The following is an 18,072-nucleotide window of genomic DNA, read 5'->3' on the forward strand; positions in this document are numbered from 1 at the left end:
AATATTCATTCAATTATATAGCATTAAAATTCGTATTCTATAGAATTAATTTTTTTAATAATAAATAATATAGAACCCAAACCCGACTACATGAATATGCAATTTGTCAAACATCCGATTCGATCAGGTTCGTATTATATAAAGAGAAGTGTAAACAGGACAATGCAATATTATAATGCCAAGTGCATATATTATAATGGCAAAGTGCAGCTGTCTCCAAGTCTCATCAAATATTTTTAATTTGGAAGGACTACATTTTGTACACGCAAGTCTGAACAGTATTTGCTCTGACTCTCTGCATATATGATGAGAAGTCCATTTTCGTTTTGATGACCAACTGACAACAGTCACAGCACCTCCGACCGCATTGTTCCAATGGAGTTGATCTCTCTCAAGCTATTGCTGTTTCCGCTACTGATTCTTTGCTCCAGCAGAGCAGTTTTGGCACAGCATTTGGTCGAAAGTCTGCCTGGTTTGCCCGATAAACTCCCCAACAAATTTGAAACCGGGTAATTTTCCCCTATTTCTTTTGTTTTTATCCCATTATTTTGCCTTTTTTTTGCTTTGATGTGTTAATCTTATTGATAAATTAGATATATCGGTGTGGGAGAAAATGAGGAGGCCCAACTTTTCTACTACTTCTTTGAGTCTGAAAGCAAACCTGAAAAGGATCCCTTGTTACTTTGGCTGACTGGGGGACCTGGTTGTACGGGTCTTTCCACCATTTTACTAGAAATGGGTACGGTTTCTATATGTGGCTTTTATATTTGGTTTTGTAAATTTATACTCATCGGAGGGCTAAATTCAACCCCCCCTTCCCCCCAAAAAAAAAAAATTATGGGTTAAATGTATTTTGACTCCCTAACTTATGTTATTTGATGCATTTGACTTTTATTTCCAAGTTAGCATTTTGGTTCCGATATTATTTTAATTTTTTTCTATTTTAGTTACTTTCTTGTTGGAGTTCACTTCCGCTAACGAGTAAGGTGAATTTTGATGAAAAAAGAACTGGAATTGTAAAATTGAAAACATATGATTAACAGAAATGTTATTCTGAAAAGTTAAAGAACAAAAATACCAGCAAAAAAGAGGCAATAGGAATACTAACTCTTATTTTAAAAGGTCATTTCGGATGCACATATAGAGGAGTGAACTTTGATGAGAAAAACGATCGAAACCACAAACATAAAAAGATGTAGGATCAAAATACTATCCTAAAAATTAAAAGAGTGAAACACCAAATAACTTAAGTTATGGGATTAAAAAGTTATTTAAGCCCAAAATTAGAACAGACAGGAACCCTCTTGGAAAAAAAAAAGGTTAAAACAATATATTAATATTTTGGGAAAGAAGAATTTAACTCCCATCCACGTTATGTGTTCTTCACTTGCACAATCTCCGATGTTATTGTATTTAAGAATTATTTATTATTAACAAATTATGTAGTGTAGAATATACTAATTTTACAATGCATTGGAATTCCATTTAAATGTCTTCATTTTTAATGTTATTTTGATAATCTCTTGTCATAAAGACCAAAAATATCTTAATATTTATTAGGATTTCAATTTTGGTATAATTCTATGTTAATTTAATACTCGAAAAGTTATGCTCATGCGACAATATGCATATATTTTGCTAATATAAGAAAAAAGAATATTAGTGATAATTTGAAATCATAATAATTATATGCATTATGTAATAAAAATCTCTATTCACCGAGAAAGCTAAATATTACAAATTTCATTTCTCATAAAAGGTGGTGTGACAAACTGACAATACATGTACATTAATATTTAGGCTTCACTTTGAATTATTTGGTGTTTTTATTGTTTAAGATTTTGATGTAGTAATTATGTCTTATAGTTTTTTAATTTTCATGATTTTAGTCATTTTTCAATCGAAGTTTGCTTTTCTTGAAGGAAAAATGCATGTGTTTCTCATGTGATATTTTAATATTGGGGCTTTTGTTCAAAGTGGCTATTTCTGCCAGTATTTTTTACTTTTAACTTTTCAAAATAATATTTTGGTCCTGTATCTTTTTAATTTTCTCGATTTCAGTCTTTTTTTCATCGAATTTCACCCTTTTCGTCGGTGGAGGTGCTTCGATAAACAAAAAGACTGAAATCGTGAAACTTAAAAAGAAGCAAGATGTCCAATTAATGACTAATTAAGTAAATACTTGTTCTATCATTTTAAGAAGAAAGTGAAAACTCATTGACGCCATATTGATAGGTAAAATTAATTGAATAAAAACATTTCTGCATTACACAAACTTATATTCACATTTTGGTGTAGGTACCTTTATGCTCGACTATGCGAATAGCAAAGGGGGTTCAGTAGCACTGAAGTTAAATGAGTATGCTTGGACAAAGGTATAATATATCTTCTATCTTGCTATGTTGTAATTATAATAATTATGAAGAGGATATTGTTTAAGTTTTATGCCATTTATGAGATGTGTGTACACTACAGTATGAATTGTGTCATTTCAAATTTATAGGCTGCCAACATTTTGTTTATCGATCAACCTGTCGGTACTGGATTTTCTTATTCAAAAACTTTGGAAAGTTCCCTTGCAAACGATACATTGTCTGGAAAACTTACTTACGACTTCCTTAAAAAGGTGAGAAAATAATGCAAAATAATTTCTATTCAAATTGAGTACATTATGAGGCTAATAGATTGCTTCATTGTTGACTTGCAGTGGCTTATAGGCCACCCCAAATATCTAGAGAATCCACTCTACATTTTTGGTGAATCTTATGGTGGCATCATTATTCCCCTTGTTGTCAATGAAGTGTATAATGGTAGTGTATGACCTACACCTAACACATTTTTTACTAAATTAAGAGAGAAGATCAAATGAAAAATATATTTATGTGTGAGCAGCAAAAGAAAAAAAAAAATTCACTAAGAATTTGTGCTGATATAATTCTCTTATTTCATCTGATAGGCATTGATGCAGGGGACAAACCTGTGTTAAATATGAAGGTATAGTATGTAAAGAACCTGGAAAACTTAATTTCTTCAGATGTTTCTTTTTAATTGATATTACTTTTTATATAAAGTAATTTAATTCCTCTTATATTTTTCTTGGAATTGGAAGCAGGGTTATGGAATAGGAAATCCTATTACCGATTTGTTCGCCGACCTTAATGAAAGAATACCATACGCTCACCGAATGGGACTCCTATCAGATAAATTATATCAGGCAATCTGCTCTTACATTATTTTTCTAGAAGCAAAGTTTTTGCAAGTTTTCATGTTGTGACAATATAATATCATAATAATGAAATGAGAAGGAAACTCTTCAAGTTAAATTAGCAAGCTTCTGATAACAAATTTTGGTGTTGTTTTTTCAGTCGGCAAAAGTTAATTGTCATGGGAACTACCTGAATGTTGATTCGGATAATGATTTATGCCTAAATGATATTGAAAAAATAAATCAGGTAAGTATGGAGAACTCTTATTGGCTTTCCTGAATCAAAACTCACTACAAATAAAAAAATGATGAGAATAATTTTAATCTTGTAACATTATAATTATTATAGGCAGGAGTTGTGGATTAATTGTCACTATAAATAATTAGTTATATATTTATTATAACAACATAGTGACAAACAAATATAATAACAATTATATTTATTGTCACTGAGTAATATCTATTTAAGTCATTAATTATTTATATGATAACTTTATGCGCAATTTTATAAAAGTTATAAACGACATTTTAGTAGAAAGAAAAAGAGTTCTTGTCACTTAATACACATAATTAGTGAAAACTTTAATATTATCACTTAAATTTTGTCTAATAAAGTTATAAACAACATTTTTAGTAGAAAAAGTAAAAAATATTGTCACTTACTATATATAATTAGTCACAATTTAATATGGTTAGTTAAATTTTGTCTAATATATATATATATATTACAATGGCTTATATATAACTAACTATTTTCTATTAATTTGAAATGCATCTAGTGTCTTGATAGAATTGCCAAGGCCCATATATTAGATCCGTGGTGTGAAGACTCGTTGGCAAAGAAACAAGATGTCCTGTCGTGGTATATGTCTTTTGAAGAAAATTCTATAAATTTTTTACAATCGGTAGTTGCTGCTGGGAAAAAAGAATGGTGCCGAGTAATATTCTCTCACTCTCAAAGGCTTATTTTTGGTTTTCTTTTACATTATTTATTTTATTTCAAGTGATTATTGTTCTATGCCATGTAGGAAGATAATGTTCGCCTTGCCCATACATGGGCAAATGATAAATCTGCTCAAAAAGCTCTTAATGTTCGTGAGGTATACTAATCAATTAAGTGAACCTTTAAACCTGTCCTCAATATTTTTAGGACATAAGTTGATAAAAGTATTGAACAGGGAACAATAAAGCAATGGGTGAGATGCAACCAAAGCATTGTTAATAGTACACCTGGTCCAAGTGGGATTATTCCTTACATAAATAATGTTAAAAGGACAGTAGGCTATCACCAGAAGTTCACACATAAAAGTGCTCGAGTTTTGATTTTCAGGTAAATTGCTATTATTTAATTTATTGTTCATACATTTTCTTTCTTATAAATATATTAATTAAGATTTTTTTTTATACTTTATTGTAATTGATATTTTGGCAGCGGTGATCATGATATGATGGCTCCTCACATATCCACTGAAAAATGGATAGAATCCTTGAAAGTGCCAATTAAAAGTGATTGGAGACCTTGGTTTCATGAAAATCAAATTGGAGGGTTGATTCTTGAACTGAAGCCCCATATAATATCCTTAATTTACATGTTTACCCTCTAATTATCTAAATTGTTCAAGTTAAACAACTGATAATCACACTTTTTCTTTTTAAAGATACACTATGCAGTATGCACAAGGAGATTACGAACTCACATATGCCACCATCAAGGTAAGGAATTTGTACATGTTTGTTTTTTTGTATTAATTCTATTCTTTCTCTAAACTAGTAATACAAACGCGTGTTGCACGTAAACATTAAGTTTCATAAAAACCATTGAATTTTTATAGAATGTAAAAATAAAAGTTTCACTAATTAAAAAAGATCTTAACCTTTATGACAGAATATTATAATAACTACAAAAGAAGGTAAAATCATTAAAGATGTAAAATACTTTTAATTGTAATAATAATATATTTTGTTAAAATATTGAAGAAATATTGATTAAAATATTTATGTACTTAAACACAGCCTCACTTTAGTTTTACAAGACTAGAAAGTTCGTACACAAGTAACAAAAAGCAATGCCGACAATAATTATCCAATATTAACCCAAAATTGATTTGTTAAAGTCATTTATTTTGTAATGTTTATAAGCAATTCTAATTTAATAAGATTGGTTGTATTTTACTTGCAAGATTTTTAGTCTGTCATATTTTAAACTTGTCATGTCATTTGAGGTAATGTTTTCGTTCTTCAAGTTTTCATTTTTATGCATTATTATATACAAATGTTAGTTCCTAGCATTGCACCGCAAATTCTATCATATTTGTAGTTTGATTCTTTATTTCATTGGTCTGAATCTCATTGGTAATATCTACTTTTTATTAAGTAGTATATGTTGTTTCTATATATTTCTAATTTTTCATTTGTGCTTTTTGCAATTATACTCCAATGACATTATATCAAAAAACATCTGGAATAGAAATAGAAGTAACAACATACATAAAAGATTTACATGTGAACTATGATAATATTGTCGAATAGAATATTAGCATCGTCATTACGATCTACCAATTCACATTCAAAATTAACTACTAACCATATGAATAGCATCAAGCTTCCTAATATTCGAAATGATTGATTGTTAATCGACAATTATTTGAACTTTTCTCTGATTAATTTCTCATATTTTCGAAAAGTTACAAAAATTTTCACTTACCTTTACGTTTTGGTTTTTTTAGGGAGGTGGCCATACAAATCCAGAATTCAGACCTAAGGAAAGCTTTGTCATGTTCGATAGATGGATTCGTGGAAACACTCTCTAGAATGATACAATTTCAACACAAATGGTACCGTGATGTGGTTGTAATTTTGATTAATGGATGAAATGAGAATTTTGTCTTGGGCACAAAAACATATTAGGCGTGATTAAATCTAGAGAGAGAATTTTTGTGAGAGAGTGATTTATATGTTGTCAAATTAATGAATAGTAATTTGATATAAAAAATTAATTATTTAGTATTTATAGTGGTATTGAAAGTTATACAGTGTGGTAGGGTGTATATATTTATTGTATGACTTATATATATAATTTTTTTTTTATCTTTGTAAATAAATATATGTTACCAACATATACATCATATATCCCTCAATTCTCGAAAGAAATATCTAGTGTCTAACGTAGTATTTTGTTTAAAAGTAATCAAGTTTTTGAGAAATAAAAAAGTTGAGTTTAATAGATGGGAGTGGGTGGGTGGGGAGTCATTTATTTTTCTCCACCCACATCCTTACACTTGTTTCCTCTCCAACTTATACTTGCTCTCTCCTCACATTTGCCTCATATTTTTTCCTCTTCAAATGGCAAGCAAGGTAATTTTTCCACTCTCTAGTTATACATAATTTTTTAAGTTGCTTTGCATTGTGTTTTCACTTGGGATTGATTAAAATGTGATGTGGGGAGGTTTTTGGTGGAGATGGTGGGGAGGATTTTTCTCGGCCAAAGGTGTTCAGGTGGTGGAGAGGGGAGGGCGCGCGGAGGGGGCGTTAATACCTCGCGATAGGGAGGCGTGGCCACCCCACTGGCTCGAGGCTTAATTCTATTTGGACTTAATTTAAAACTAAATTAAACCTATAGGCTTGTACCTCCATATTATTAATCCAATAAGTTCTCGAAAGCCCAAATGAAATATAATTGATCTTATCAAATAAATCCTAGCCCATACCCCAATTAATTTATCCGTCAAATAATTGAGACTTACCTGATTTATTTAATCTCATTAAATTACCAAGTTAAAATTCGAATTAATTGATCCTATTAATTAATTCATCCGATTTAATTCAAGTTGATCTTATCAAATTAATTAAATCCAACCCAAATTTTAATTAATGTCATCAATTAAATCTTGGGCTTCCCATCACATGGGTTTGCCCATTTAAATGATCATATCTTTTAATTTACCGAATTAATTCCGTGGGTCTACTCTCAGCTAGACTTGGGCTTGCGTCAACACATCATTTGATTGGAAAATATATTTGTACTAGATTAATTAAATCATATTTAATTAATCACTTTCGATTAACAATTAATTCAAAAGTACTAGTTACCATGGGTGGCCGTTAAGTGAAAATGGTGTGAACCTTAAGGCTACTGAGTGTATACATGTACGGTCCTTTCATCGTCCATCTCCCGGTCTTAGTTTAGGGCATAGAATTGGTTACCGATTCTCATCCTAGACATGACGTATATCCTTAATATTCTGATTATGTTTCTCCACTTGACGATCATAGAAAAATACTTTCCTATTTGATTATCTGCTGTGGCGACAGACTCCTAGGAGCACAACAGACATCAGAACGCATATGAGATCGCTACCATCTCATAATAGGATACGGATCCTCCCTTGGAACTCATTCATACATGTTTTGACTGCACTAGAACGATGCTTATAATAACCACATCAGAACATGGTTATTTTTTACCAGGTTCTAGATACAGTCGTCCTATATATGAAACTGCGTGGATCCTCAAGTTTTTGAGGACTAAAATCTATATTATCGGAGTCAAGAAGTTCAAGTCATACCGACCAAGCCTAACTGACTTTTATATGAAGACTCCCTACGAGTTAGTTCAGTCGACTTGGCAACCTTTGTTAATCACCCATTAAAATTGCATAGACGCCATACATCTATCGCCTATGAAACACAACACCCATCAAATAGATGCGATATTTAGTGCAAGTCTCAATAGACCCTCGATGACCATTCTCGGAGCTCTTGACTTGGAATATTTTAGATCTAACCATCGGAAGTTGGTTTTATAGTTTCATCAAATGCAAAACCCAACTTTATTGGTTGATTAGTGATCTGTGGGTTTTATTGCAATGTATGAATACACGAGTAAGAACAACAACGTAAGGCCAGATGAATACTTACTATTATTCATTTAATTCAATATTATAAAATAAAGAAATTAAATAAATTACAAAATAGTCAATCTAATTAGCTTTCGGGCCACCTATTCTAACAATCTCCCACTTGACCTAAAGCCAATCACCCATCTGCCTCAGTATCATCCTGTCCAGATGCTGAGTATGGAAATCTGTGAAACGGGTTTGGTTAGTGGATTTCCATATTTTCTGCCGACTTTGATGACATCCACTGTCATATCACCTCTACCCACCATCTCTCGTAGTAGATGGTAGCATCCAAGAATGTGCTTGGATTTGTAATAAGATCTTAGCTCCTTCTCTTGCACTATGGCACCATTATTATCACAAAGATAACTATGGGCTCGGCAATGCTAGGTACTACACCCAATTCTTACATATAGTTTTTCATCCAAGCCACTTCCTTATCAGCTTCTGAATCCGATATGTATTCAGCCTTTGTAGTGAAATCAACTGTGACATCCTACTTGGAACTCTCTCAAGCTACCACACACTATTCATCTTGAATATAATATCAGATGGAGACTTAGTATCGTCTACATCAGACTTGAAGCTAGCATCGCCACACGCTTCCTGTACCAACTCTCCACCGCCATACACCAAACAACATCTCCTGAGTCCTTCTCAAGTACTTCAGGATGGTCTTGACAGTAGAGCAGTGTGTTTCACCAGCATATGTCTGATCCTGTTCGTGACACTCAAAGAAAATGCGATATTAAGCATTGTGTATTGAACAACATACTATATGTTGCCTACGACAGAGACATAAGGGATGTCACACATCTTTCTGATTTCCTCATTAGTCTTAGGAGACTGAGCTTGGAAGGCTTAACCCCATGTCTCATGGGAAGGAACCCTCATTTCGAGTTTTCCATCTTGAACCTCTTCAAAACTTTCTTAATATACGAAACTTGGATCATTCCTAAAATCCTTCTATATCTATCTCGATAGATCTTGATGCCAAGGATGTAGGAAGCATCACCCAAATCCTTCATGGAGAATCGCATAGAAAATTATGCTTTCATATCACCCAACATATCGATGTCATTCGCAATGAGCAAGATATCGTCGATGTAAAGCACGTGGAACACAACTGCGCTCCCACTGACCTTCTTATATATACACAAGTCAAAATTATTCTTGACAAAATCATAAATTGTTTATAACTTTGTCAAAATGAATATTCCAACTTCGACGAGCCTATTTCAGTCCATAAATGGACCAGTGGAGACGACAAACCTTTCGCTCCTCCTATGGATATGAAACCTACCGGCTGATCCTATAGATCTTTCCTAAATGAACAGGTTAAGGAACATCGTTTCACATCCATCTTCCAATCTCATAGTCATAATATGAAGAGATGGCAAGCAAAATTTGAGTGAACTTTGATGTGGACCATCTGAAGCTTCCAACTCAAAGCAAGGAAGATCCTTTGAAAATTAATGGAGATCCAATTACAAGGGCAAGAGCTAAGAAAATCAACCAAACTTCAATGATTCTTATTGATGAAATCAACGGGACAAAGCATGAGAAAGCATCAAAAGGAGGCCTAATAATGAATATTCTTCAAATAGATGGGCCAGAATGCATCTAACAAGTTAGGATCAAGGACTTCACTTGAAGAAAATGAATCATAATTTTTGCCCAAACCACCAAGCCCAGAATGAGAGTCCATTTATTTTGTCAAGAATAGTCTATTTTCAGCATTAAAATACCAAGAGATATAGTATTCAAAGGGTCATTCTAGTGTTTTCTAAGTCATGTTAATATGGTCAAGAGTGTCGCTTAGTGCTCCTAGAGTTCCAAGGTCAGAATTAACTCTTGAGACTCTTGAGCATACATTTGAAGCCTATAAAAGTCCATGGTTATCATTTGTAAAGAGGCAGACTTGAAATATTATAAACTATCTTGTTGTGAGGTTGAATTCTCTTTGTAGAGTTTTAATTGTTCAGAACTTATCAAGATTTTTGAGCAAGATCTTGTTGCTTTCACCATGCCAAGGCTCTTGGTCGATTATATAGCCAACAGGTTAAGGTCTTTCCAAGCTCTAGGTACGATCAAATTAGATCATCGTTCTGGGATTTTCGCTGCCTATTATTATATGTTTAGTTCTTTGATCATTATATCCAATGGGTCTCATGTCCTATCCTTTCAGACTTGGCCATTGTTATAGGCAAATAAATTTCCTCAAAATCACACCGGGTCTGTGAGTATAACCCTTCGCCACTAGCCTGGCCTTGAAGGTTGTTACCTCACCATCAGCTTCAAGCTTTCGTTTGTAAACCCATTTTCATCTAATGGACTTCAAACCCTCGTTTGTAAACTCATTGAATCCATCTCGGATCTCATTATCTCAAGCCACTTTCCCGAATGGATGTCAGACATCATTTTTTTGTAAGTCTTTGGATCATTATCCAGCTAACTAGTACCAGTAAATCGTATCTCTCAAGCAACTGAGATAGTTTGAACGACCTCTAAAGAATTGGAATATTTTCACTGGGAAGCACAGGCATAGAAGATGATGCTACTGTTGCCTGATGCGTTGCTTCACTTGAGTCCGCAAGAAGCAACTCCTCACGTCGAGTTTCCGATGGAAAATTCTTTTTTTTTTTTTTTGGAACACTACATTTCTTGAAACAAATACCTTTTGTTCTGAGGGATCATGATAACATTATCCCACAATTTTATTCGAATATCCGATGAACTATACAAACTAGATCTCGAATTCAGTTTGTCTCCCACTAATCTTTTAATGTACAAGGGAGTTCCCCATATCCTGAGGTAGGCTTGTCATGTCATATCTCATCTGGTGTCTTGGCCACAATCTTAGATTGCGCCAACTTCAATAACTTGGCTACCTTCTTAAAAACATAACCCCAAAAGGATAGTGGCAACTCAGTAAAGCTCATGATAGGCCGAACCATGTCCAACAGGGTTTGATTTGTCCCTTCACAAATGCCATTCAACTATGGAGTTCTAGGAGGAGTCCAGTGAGAGAAAGTCGCATTCTCTTTTAGATAGTTAAAGAACTCTCCACTCAAGTACTTACCATCTCATTCCGATTGAAGGGTTTTGATCTTGCGGCAAGTTTGGTTCTCTACTTCAAGCTTGAATTCTTTTAACTTCAAAGACCTCAGATTTACACTTAATCAAGTAAACATAACCATACCTTGAGTAATCATCGGTAAAGGTTATGAAGTATGTGAACCCACCTCTGGCTTAAGTGTTAAATGGACAGGAGATATTTGAATGGATCAAATCCAACAGATCAATGGCAAGCCTGCTTTGTCCTACAAAGGGCTTCTTGGTCATTTTTTCTTTCAAACAAGACTCGCAAGCTGGGAGGTTGTCCAAATCGTCTATTCTAGACTCCTTGAATCCACCAACTTCCTTATCTTATCTTGAGAGATATGATCCAGCCTTGCATGCTAGATCTGCGAGTTTTATTGATTATCTAACTTGAGTTTGTTTTGAACAATCATAATCATATTATGCTATGGGACGTATTGCTCCGAGTGTCATGAGGAATTACTTTAAGTAATACACGAGTGAATTGTGAGGGTTCTATAATGGACGTGACTTCTATTAATACGGGAAATGAACTTACTGTTCAAGCTATGCAACAATAATTTGCAAGAATCGGACCAATCCTTGAAGGCATAATAGATCGTTTGGATAGGATGGAACAACCAACTCCTAGGAGACGCGAAAATCCCCAAATCCATCAATTGGAGTCTGAATACGAGGAAGAAGTTGAGCCTCCACATTGTTGCAATAGGGTAGGAACAAGAAGGCAAGCTAATGAAGCAGACCGAGACTTGGGAAGCATAAAATTGACCATTTCCACATTTCAAGGAAGAAGTGATCCCGAAGCATATTTGGAGTGGGAAAAGAAGATGGATCTTATGAGTGTCATAACTACTTCGAGGATAAGAAAGTGAAACTTTGCTGTAATTGAATTCATTGACTATGCTATAGTTTCGTGGGATCAATTGACCACAAACCGAAGGCTGTATGGAGAGAGACCCATTTCTACTTGGGCTGAAATGAAATCCATCATACGTAAGAGATTTGTTCCTTCACATTATTTTCACAATTTGTATAAAAAATTCGAAACTATGACACAAGGTATGAAATTCATAGATGAATATTATATGGAGATAGAGATTACTATGATCAGAGCGAATGTTGAAGAAGACCGAGAGGCCACCATGGCGAGGTTCTTAAGTGGGTTGAACCAAGAGATAGCCAATATTGTGAAACTGCAAGACGATGTCGAGCTTGAGGACATGGTGTACAAAGCCATAAAGGTGGAAAGACAATTGAAGAGGAAGGGATCGAATCAAAGAAACTTAATATCGAATTTTCAACAATCAAGCTAAAGGAGAAAGAAGGGGCTTCAAAGACAAGTTCTGGGGTCACCTGGAAAACCTAATTGAGGCGACTAAAGCCAAATCTAATGAGTCAGAAAAGGAAAAGTCTATCTTATCTTCATCTAGAAGTCGAGATATCATCATTGTCAAGGTTTTGGCCATATCGCATCTGAATTCATTAACAAGAGACTGATGATCTTAAAACAAAAGTGCAATGTATAATCTAAAAGTGACCATGAACCTAGCAATAGCGAGCAAGTTTAGGAGGCTACACCCGAACATGGAGAGCTTTTGGTGGTAACAAGAGCTCTAAACATGCAAATGAAGGTGGACAATGCTGAACAAGAAAGGGAGAACATCTTTCATACAAGATGTTTAGAGGTATGCATGTTAATTATTGATGGTGGAAGTTGTGCTAGTGTTTCTAGTTGTGAAATGGTGGAGAAATTGAACTTAGCAACCATGAAGCATCCCAACCCATACAAGCTGCAATGGCTTAATGATTGTGGAGAAATTAGGGTAAGCAAACAAGTTTTGGTGTCATTTTCAATTAGTAACTATAGGGATGACGTTCTATGTTATGTGGTGTCAATGCACGCTAGTCATATCCTTTTAGGTAGACCATGGCAGTTCGATAGGAGGGTGACTTATGATGGTTTCCTAAATCGTTACACACTCAAGCATCAAATCGAAAGATTCATCTTGTTTTAAACCCACAACAACTGCAAGAAGATCAATTCAAAATGTCTCAAGGAAGAAAATTGAGAGAGTTTGAGAAAAAGAATGGCAAGAATGAGGTGAAAGATTTGAGAGAAAAAAAGAGTGGAGAGAAAAATAAAAAAAGAATTTAGTGTGATTGAGAGGGAAAAGAAAATAGATGAATGTGCAGGCAGAAAGAAGTCGACTTCTATACAGACGAAAGTGAGATGAAAAGGGCATTATTTGAAGAAAAGAGTGTGATACTGATGGTGTTTAAGGAGTCCATGAACACTAACGAACTAACCCCATCTCTGCCTAGTGTTTTTGTGTCTATTATGTAAGGATATGATGATGTCTTTCCAAAAGAAGAGCCAAGCAAATTGCCACCAATAAGGGGAATTGAGCATCAAATTGATTTCATTCCGAGGGCCGTATTTCCAAACTGACAAGCTCATAGGCTGAATCCTGAGGAGAGAAAGAAAATCCAAAGGCAAATGGAGGAATTGTTAACAAAAGGGAAGATTAAAAAAAGCATGAGTCCATGTGCCGTACCGGTGATCGTAGTAGAAAAGAAAGATGGAGCATCAAGAATGTGTACAAATTATCGTGTCATCAATAAAATCATGGTAAGTATCGCTATCCTAATCCTAAGTTAGATGATATGCTTGATGAATTGTGTGGTGCTAATCTTCACAAAAATTAATTTAAATAGTAGATATCATCAAATCCGAATTAGAGGAGGGGATGACTGGAAAACTACCTTTAAAAAAGAATATGATATATATGTGTGGTTAGTTATGCTTTTTGGGTTAACTAATGCACCAAGCACTTGCATGAGATTAATGAACTATGTTTTGCATGACTTTATTGGGAAATTTGTGGTAGTTTTTTTGTAACATCCTTATATATAGCAAGAACATAGAAGAACATCTTGAATATGTGCGTGTCGTGCTAAACACTTTAAGGAGAGAATCACTGTAAGCTAATCTTAAAAAGTGTTCTTTTCACATGGATAAAATTGTTTCCTTTGGATTTGTGGTAAGTGCTGATGGAATTGAAATGGAAAAAGATAAGGTCAAGGCTATTTTAGATTGGCCAACTCCTAAGAGCATTGTTGAGGTAAGAGATTTCATGGTTTTTCAAGTTTCTATAGGAGGTTTGTAAAGAATTTTAGTATCATTGCTGCTTCATTAACTGAAATCGTTAAGACGGAAGTTGGTTGTCACTGGGAGAAAAACAAAAACAAGCTTTTGATCTCCTAAAGTAAAAATTAACTACTACGCATATTCTTGAATTGCCAAATTTTGATAAATTATTTGAACTTGAACGTGATGCATCTGGAGTAGGAGTAGGAGTTGTTTTGATGCAGGAGAGACGACCAATTGCATACTTCAGCGAGAAGTTGAAAGGAGTTCAATTGAACTATCCAACATATGATAAAGAACTTTATACTTTGGTTAGAGCGTTGAAAACATGGCAGCACTACCGGTGGCCAAAGGAGTTTGTGATTCATACAGATCATGAGTCTCTTAAGTATGTTAAAAGCCAATGTAAGTTGAGCAAGATGCATATAAAATGGGTGGAGTTCATCAAATCATTTCCTTATGTGATCAAATACAAGAAAGAAAAGGAAAACATTGTGTTGGTGTTGGAATACGTGACTGAAAGCCAATTAGATTAGCGGTTTTGAGATAGTTAGTGTTGGAATAGGTGACCAAAAGCCAATTAGATTGGCGGTTTTGAGAACCACTCAAGCAGTCTATATTTAAGCAATATTGTCTGAATAAATATGGTAAGTATTCAACTTTGGCACATGTATCTATTGTGCTTACCAAATTACATCAAACACTGCTTTGACATCACAACAGATGCCCACAAGCCACTTAATAACCCTAGTTGGGTTCCGTATTGTATGGCAGCTATGAAACCAATTTCTTTACTTGAGGTTCTCGACTTGGAACATTTCAAACCAACCCTCATAATACTTAAGCAATAACTCCCTCATCCTTACAACCTCATATATATATATGTATATCACATATAAATATATATATATATATGTATATTCAAACTAGGGCCACATATATATATATTATATTGGGCTTAATTTAAAAATAATTAGACCCATAGGCTTGGGCCTCCATAAAATTCAATTAAATAAATTCTTAAAAGTCCAAATGGAATTTATTTGATCTTATCAAATAAATTCTAGTCCATACCCCAATTAATTAATCCATCAACTAATTGAGCCTAACTAGATTTATTTAATCTCATTAAATTACCAACTTAAAACTCTATTCAATTGATCCTATCAATTAATTCATCCGATTTAATTAAAGTTGATCTTATCAAATTAATTAAACCTAACTCAAATTTAATTAATCTCATTAATTAAATCTTAGACTTCCCATCACATGGATTCTCCCATTTAAATGATCACATCATTTAATCTTCCTAACTAATTTAATTCTTGAAATTAATTCATACACCCTCAGCTCGATTTGACCTTGTGTCAACACACCATTTACTTGGCAAATATATTTGCATTAAATTAATTAAATTATATTTAATCTAATCACATTCGATTAACAGTTAATCCAAAAGTACTCGTCACTATTATTAGCCGTCTAGCAATAATCCATGATACTAGAGTATAGGTGAAAATGGCGTGAACAATGGCAATATGGTATTGTTTCATTAATATCAAGGAATAAATCCATAATAGGATTTCCTAGTCCATAATCCTGGTTTCAATTTTAAGAAAAAAAAAGTAAAAGGAAATGAGTTCTTTTATAGAAGCAAGAAATTTCAATTAAAAAGAAACATGTAAAGAAAGTGAAGTAGTCCAAGTTCTTTGCGTACTATACTTTTATACTCAACGTTGGTTTGTTCCTGAATTCAACACCTACCAAACAAATAAGCAGATTATATTAGCACAAATTCTTAAAGATATTAATGACTGTCTAAACAGAAGGTATTGTATCGAACTAACGGATGGTGCCATATCAGCGGTCACCGGTTAGGCCAACAGGAACATATAGACCAATCACTAAGAGAAAGACCGATCATCCGTAGTTGAAGATGGTGGGCGACCCCTTCTGTAAGGATGCACCTTTTCTCCCGAAGTTACAGGGCTATTTTGCCGAGTTCCTTAGAGAGAGTTGTCTCGTGCCCCTAGGTATTCTCTACCTACCCACCTGTGTTTCAAGTACAGGTACCCTTTTGTTTAACGGTCGTTCGAGCTTTTCCTGGGAGAATGGTTTGAATTGCTCATTCAATGAGCATTCTCAATATTATGCCTTGAAGAGGACTCGAACCTCCATGCTCTTTAGCACGAGATTTTGAGTCTCGCGTGTCTACTATTTCACCTCCAAGGCATCTTGAAAGTTCATCTTATTCCATGAATCTGATATCTATCTAGTGTGGGGTAAATTGCAAAGACTGACCCGTAACTAAAGGGGGGTAGCATTTTAAGGACTACAATTTAGGCCCTGGCAAAATATGCCCCGTAGCTTTAAAAAATGAGGCAATTCCTGCCCTCCGTCCAGATATGAACAAAATTTAGACAATTTTACCCCTCAACAGCTTTAAAATGAGCAGTTTAGTCCATTTTCAATTATTTTGGTGTTTCCCTCCGGTGGTGATAGTGCTGGAGTGATCTCATTTGTTTGGATATTGACTAAAACCACGATCCTGAGTTGGGAAATGGATTCCGCCAATTCTTGTAGATATGATAGATCTGCTCTCGTTACCTCCATTATTTTATAGATCTGATAGATGCGATAATCAGATCTTCTCTGGACTTCGGCTTTGGAGTCTCCGTGGTCTTCCCATTCTAGTATAGAAGAGGTACTGTTCTAAGGGCGTCCCTGATTCGCTCTTGTCTGGCTTTTGATGTATCAGGGTTCTCCCTTTGAGTTTTCTTCATATCTGTAATTTCTAACCTCAAATCTGTAAGGCCCTTGTGTAGATCGTGAAGGATCTTAAGGACCTCATCCAGTTTTTGGCTCAAAGATTCTATTTTCATAGGTATATGGATTAACCTATGTCCACAGTCTTGAACCGTCTTTTGGATCTCCCTCAGGTCTTGAGAGATCTTTGATGTATCCGGCTCGAGTTCCTTCCAATCAATCATAATTTTTAGAACTGAAATTGTGTAGGAATTTACCTGTTCCGCTTCTCCTGGTTGGGATTCTACCATGGACTTCAGTGGAGTATAGACGCCTCACTGCATTCCCTGGTAGCACTTGTCTAACTATAAAATTTCTCAGCCATTCTTTTTCTTCGTCCGGCGTGAGAAGTCTTCGATCAATCCTTTTGGGACCGTTGTAACACTTGTCAAGAATTTTCATAAGAAATTCTCTTCTCTGTATTTTTAGAATCTGAAAATATTTCCTGTTTTCATTGTAACTCGAACTTTCGTTCGGTTCCATTTTCTCTTAAAGAGTCTCCTCCATTAGTAGATAAATAATATCAAAATGCAATAAAATCATATATTTCTTCAATAAACCTAAGTTCTGATACCATTCTCTTAAAGAGTCTCCTCCATTATGCGTAAGAAATATTGCATTTTGTTTATTCCTTCTTTTTTAGCATGGGTCAAACCTTTTCACCAAAGCTTTAAGAGCGACGCAGTTTAATATTTTGTGTAATAAGATGGGGATGATTGATATATATGCCCTAGCTTCACTAGAAAAAAATATAGTGTTCATTATAATTTATCGACTATAGACTAAAATCGTGGTAAATAATTATTTTAATCATGATTAATAAAAATCAATATAAAAACTTAGATTATCCATCATGAAACTATTTTTACTATTATTATAAGTTATAGCAAATATTTTTAAATATCATGTGTTTA

At 34.2% G+C, this 18,072-nt stretch overlaps 1 protein-coding gene across 2 annotated transcripts; it reads left to right on the forward strand.

Annotated features, from left to right (window-relative positions):
• Positions 258-6,213, forward strand: LOC105155878 (serine carboxypeptidase-like 18). Of its 2 annotated transcripts, XM_011071862.2 has the most exons (14): positions 258-509; positions 594-739; positions 2,299-2,375; positions 2,504-2,626; positions 2,708-2,810; positions 2,957-2,994; positions 3,113-3,214; positions 3,366-3,452; positions 3,985-4,143; positions 4,234-4,305; positions 4,384-4,535; positions 4,638-4,751; positions 4,864-4,918; positions 5,932-6,213. In XM_011071862.2, exons 1-14 carry the CDS (start codon positions 376-378, stop codon positions 6,013-6,015), a joined length of 1,446 nt encoding a protein of 481 aa, XP_011070164.2. In that variant the 5' UTR covers positions 258-375; the 3' UTR covers positions 6,016-6,213. The 2 variants fall into 2 exon arrangements, with proteins under 2 accessions (XP_011070164.2, XP_020547679.1); XM_020692020.1 differs by lacking the exon at positions 3,366-3,452.

This window comes from Sesamum indicum, linkage group LG2 (genome assembly GCF_000512975.1).
Source record: "Sesamum indicum cultivar Zhongzhi No. 13 linkage group LG2, S_indicum_v1.0, whole genome shotgun sequence".
Lineage (NCBI taxonomy): Eukaryota > Viridiplantae > Streptophyta > Magnoliopsida > Lamiales > Pedaliaceae > Sesamum > Sesamum indicum.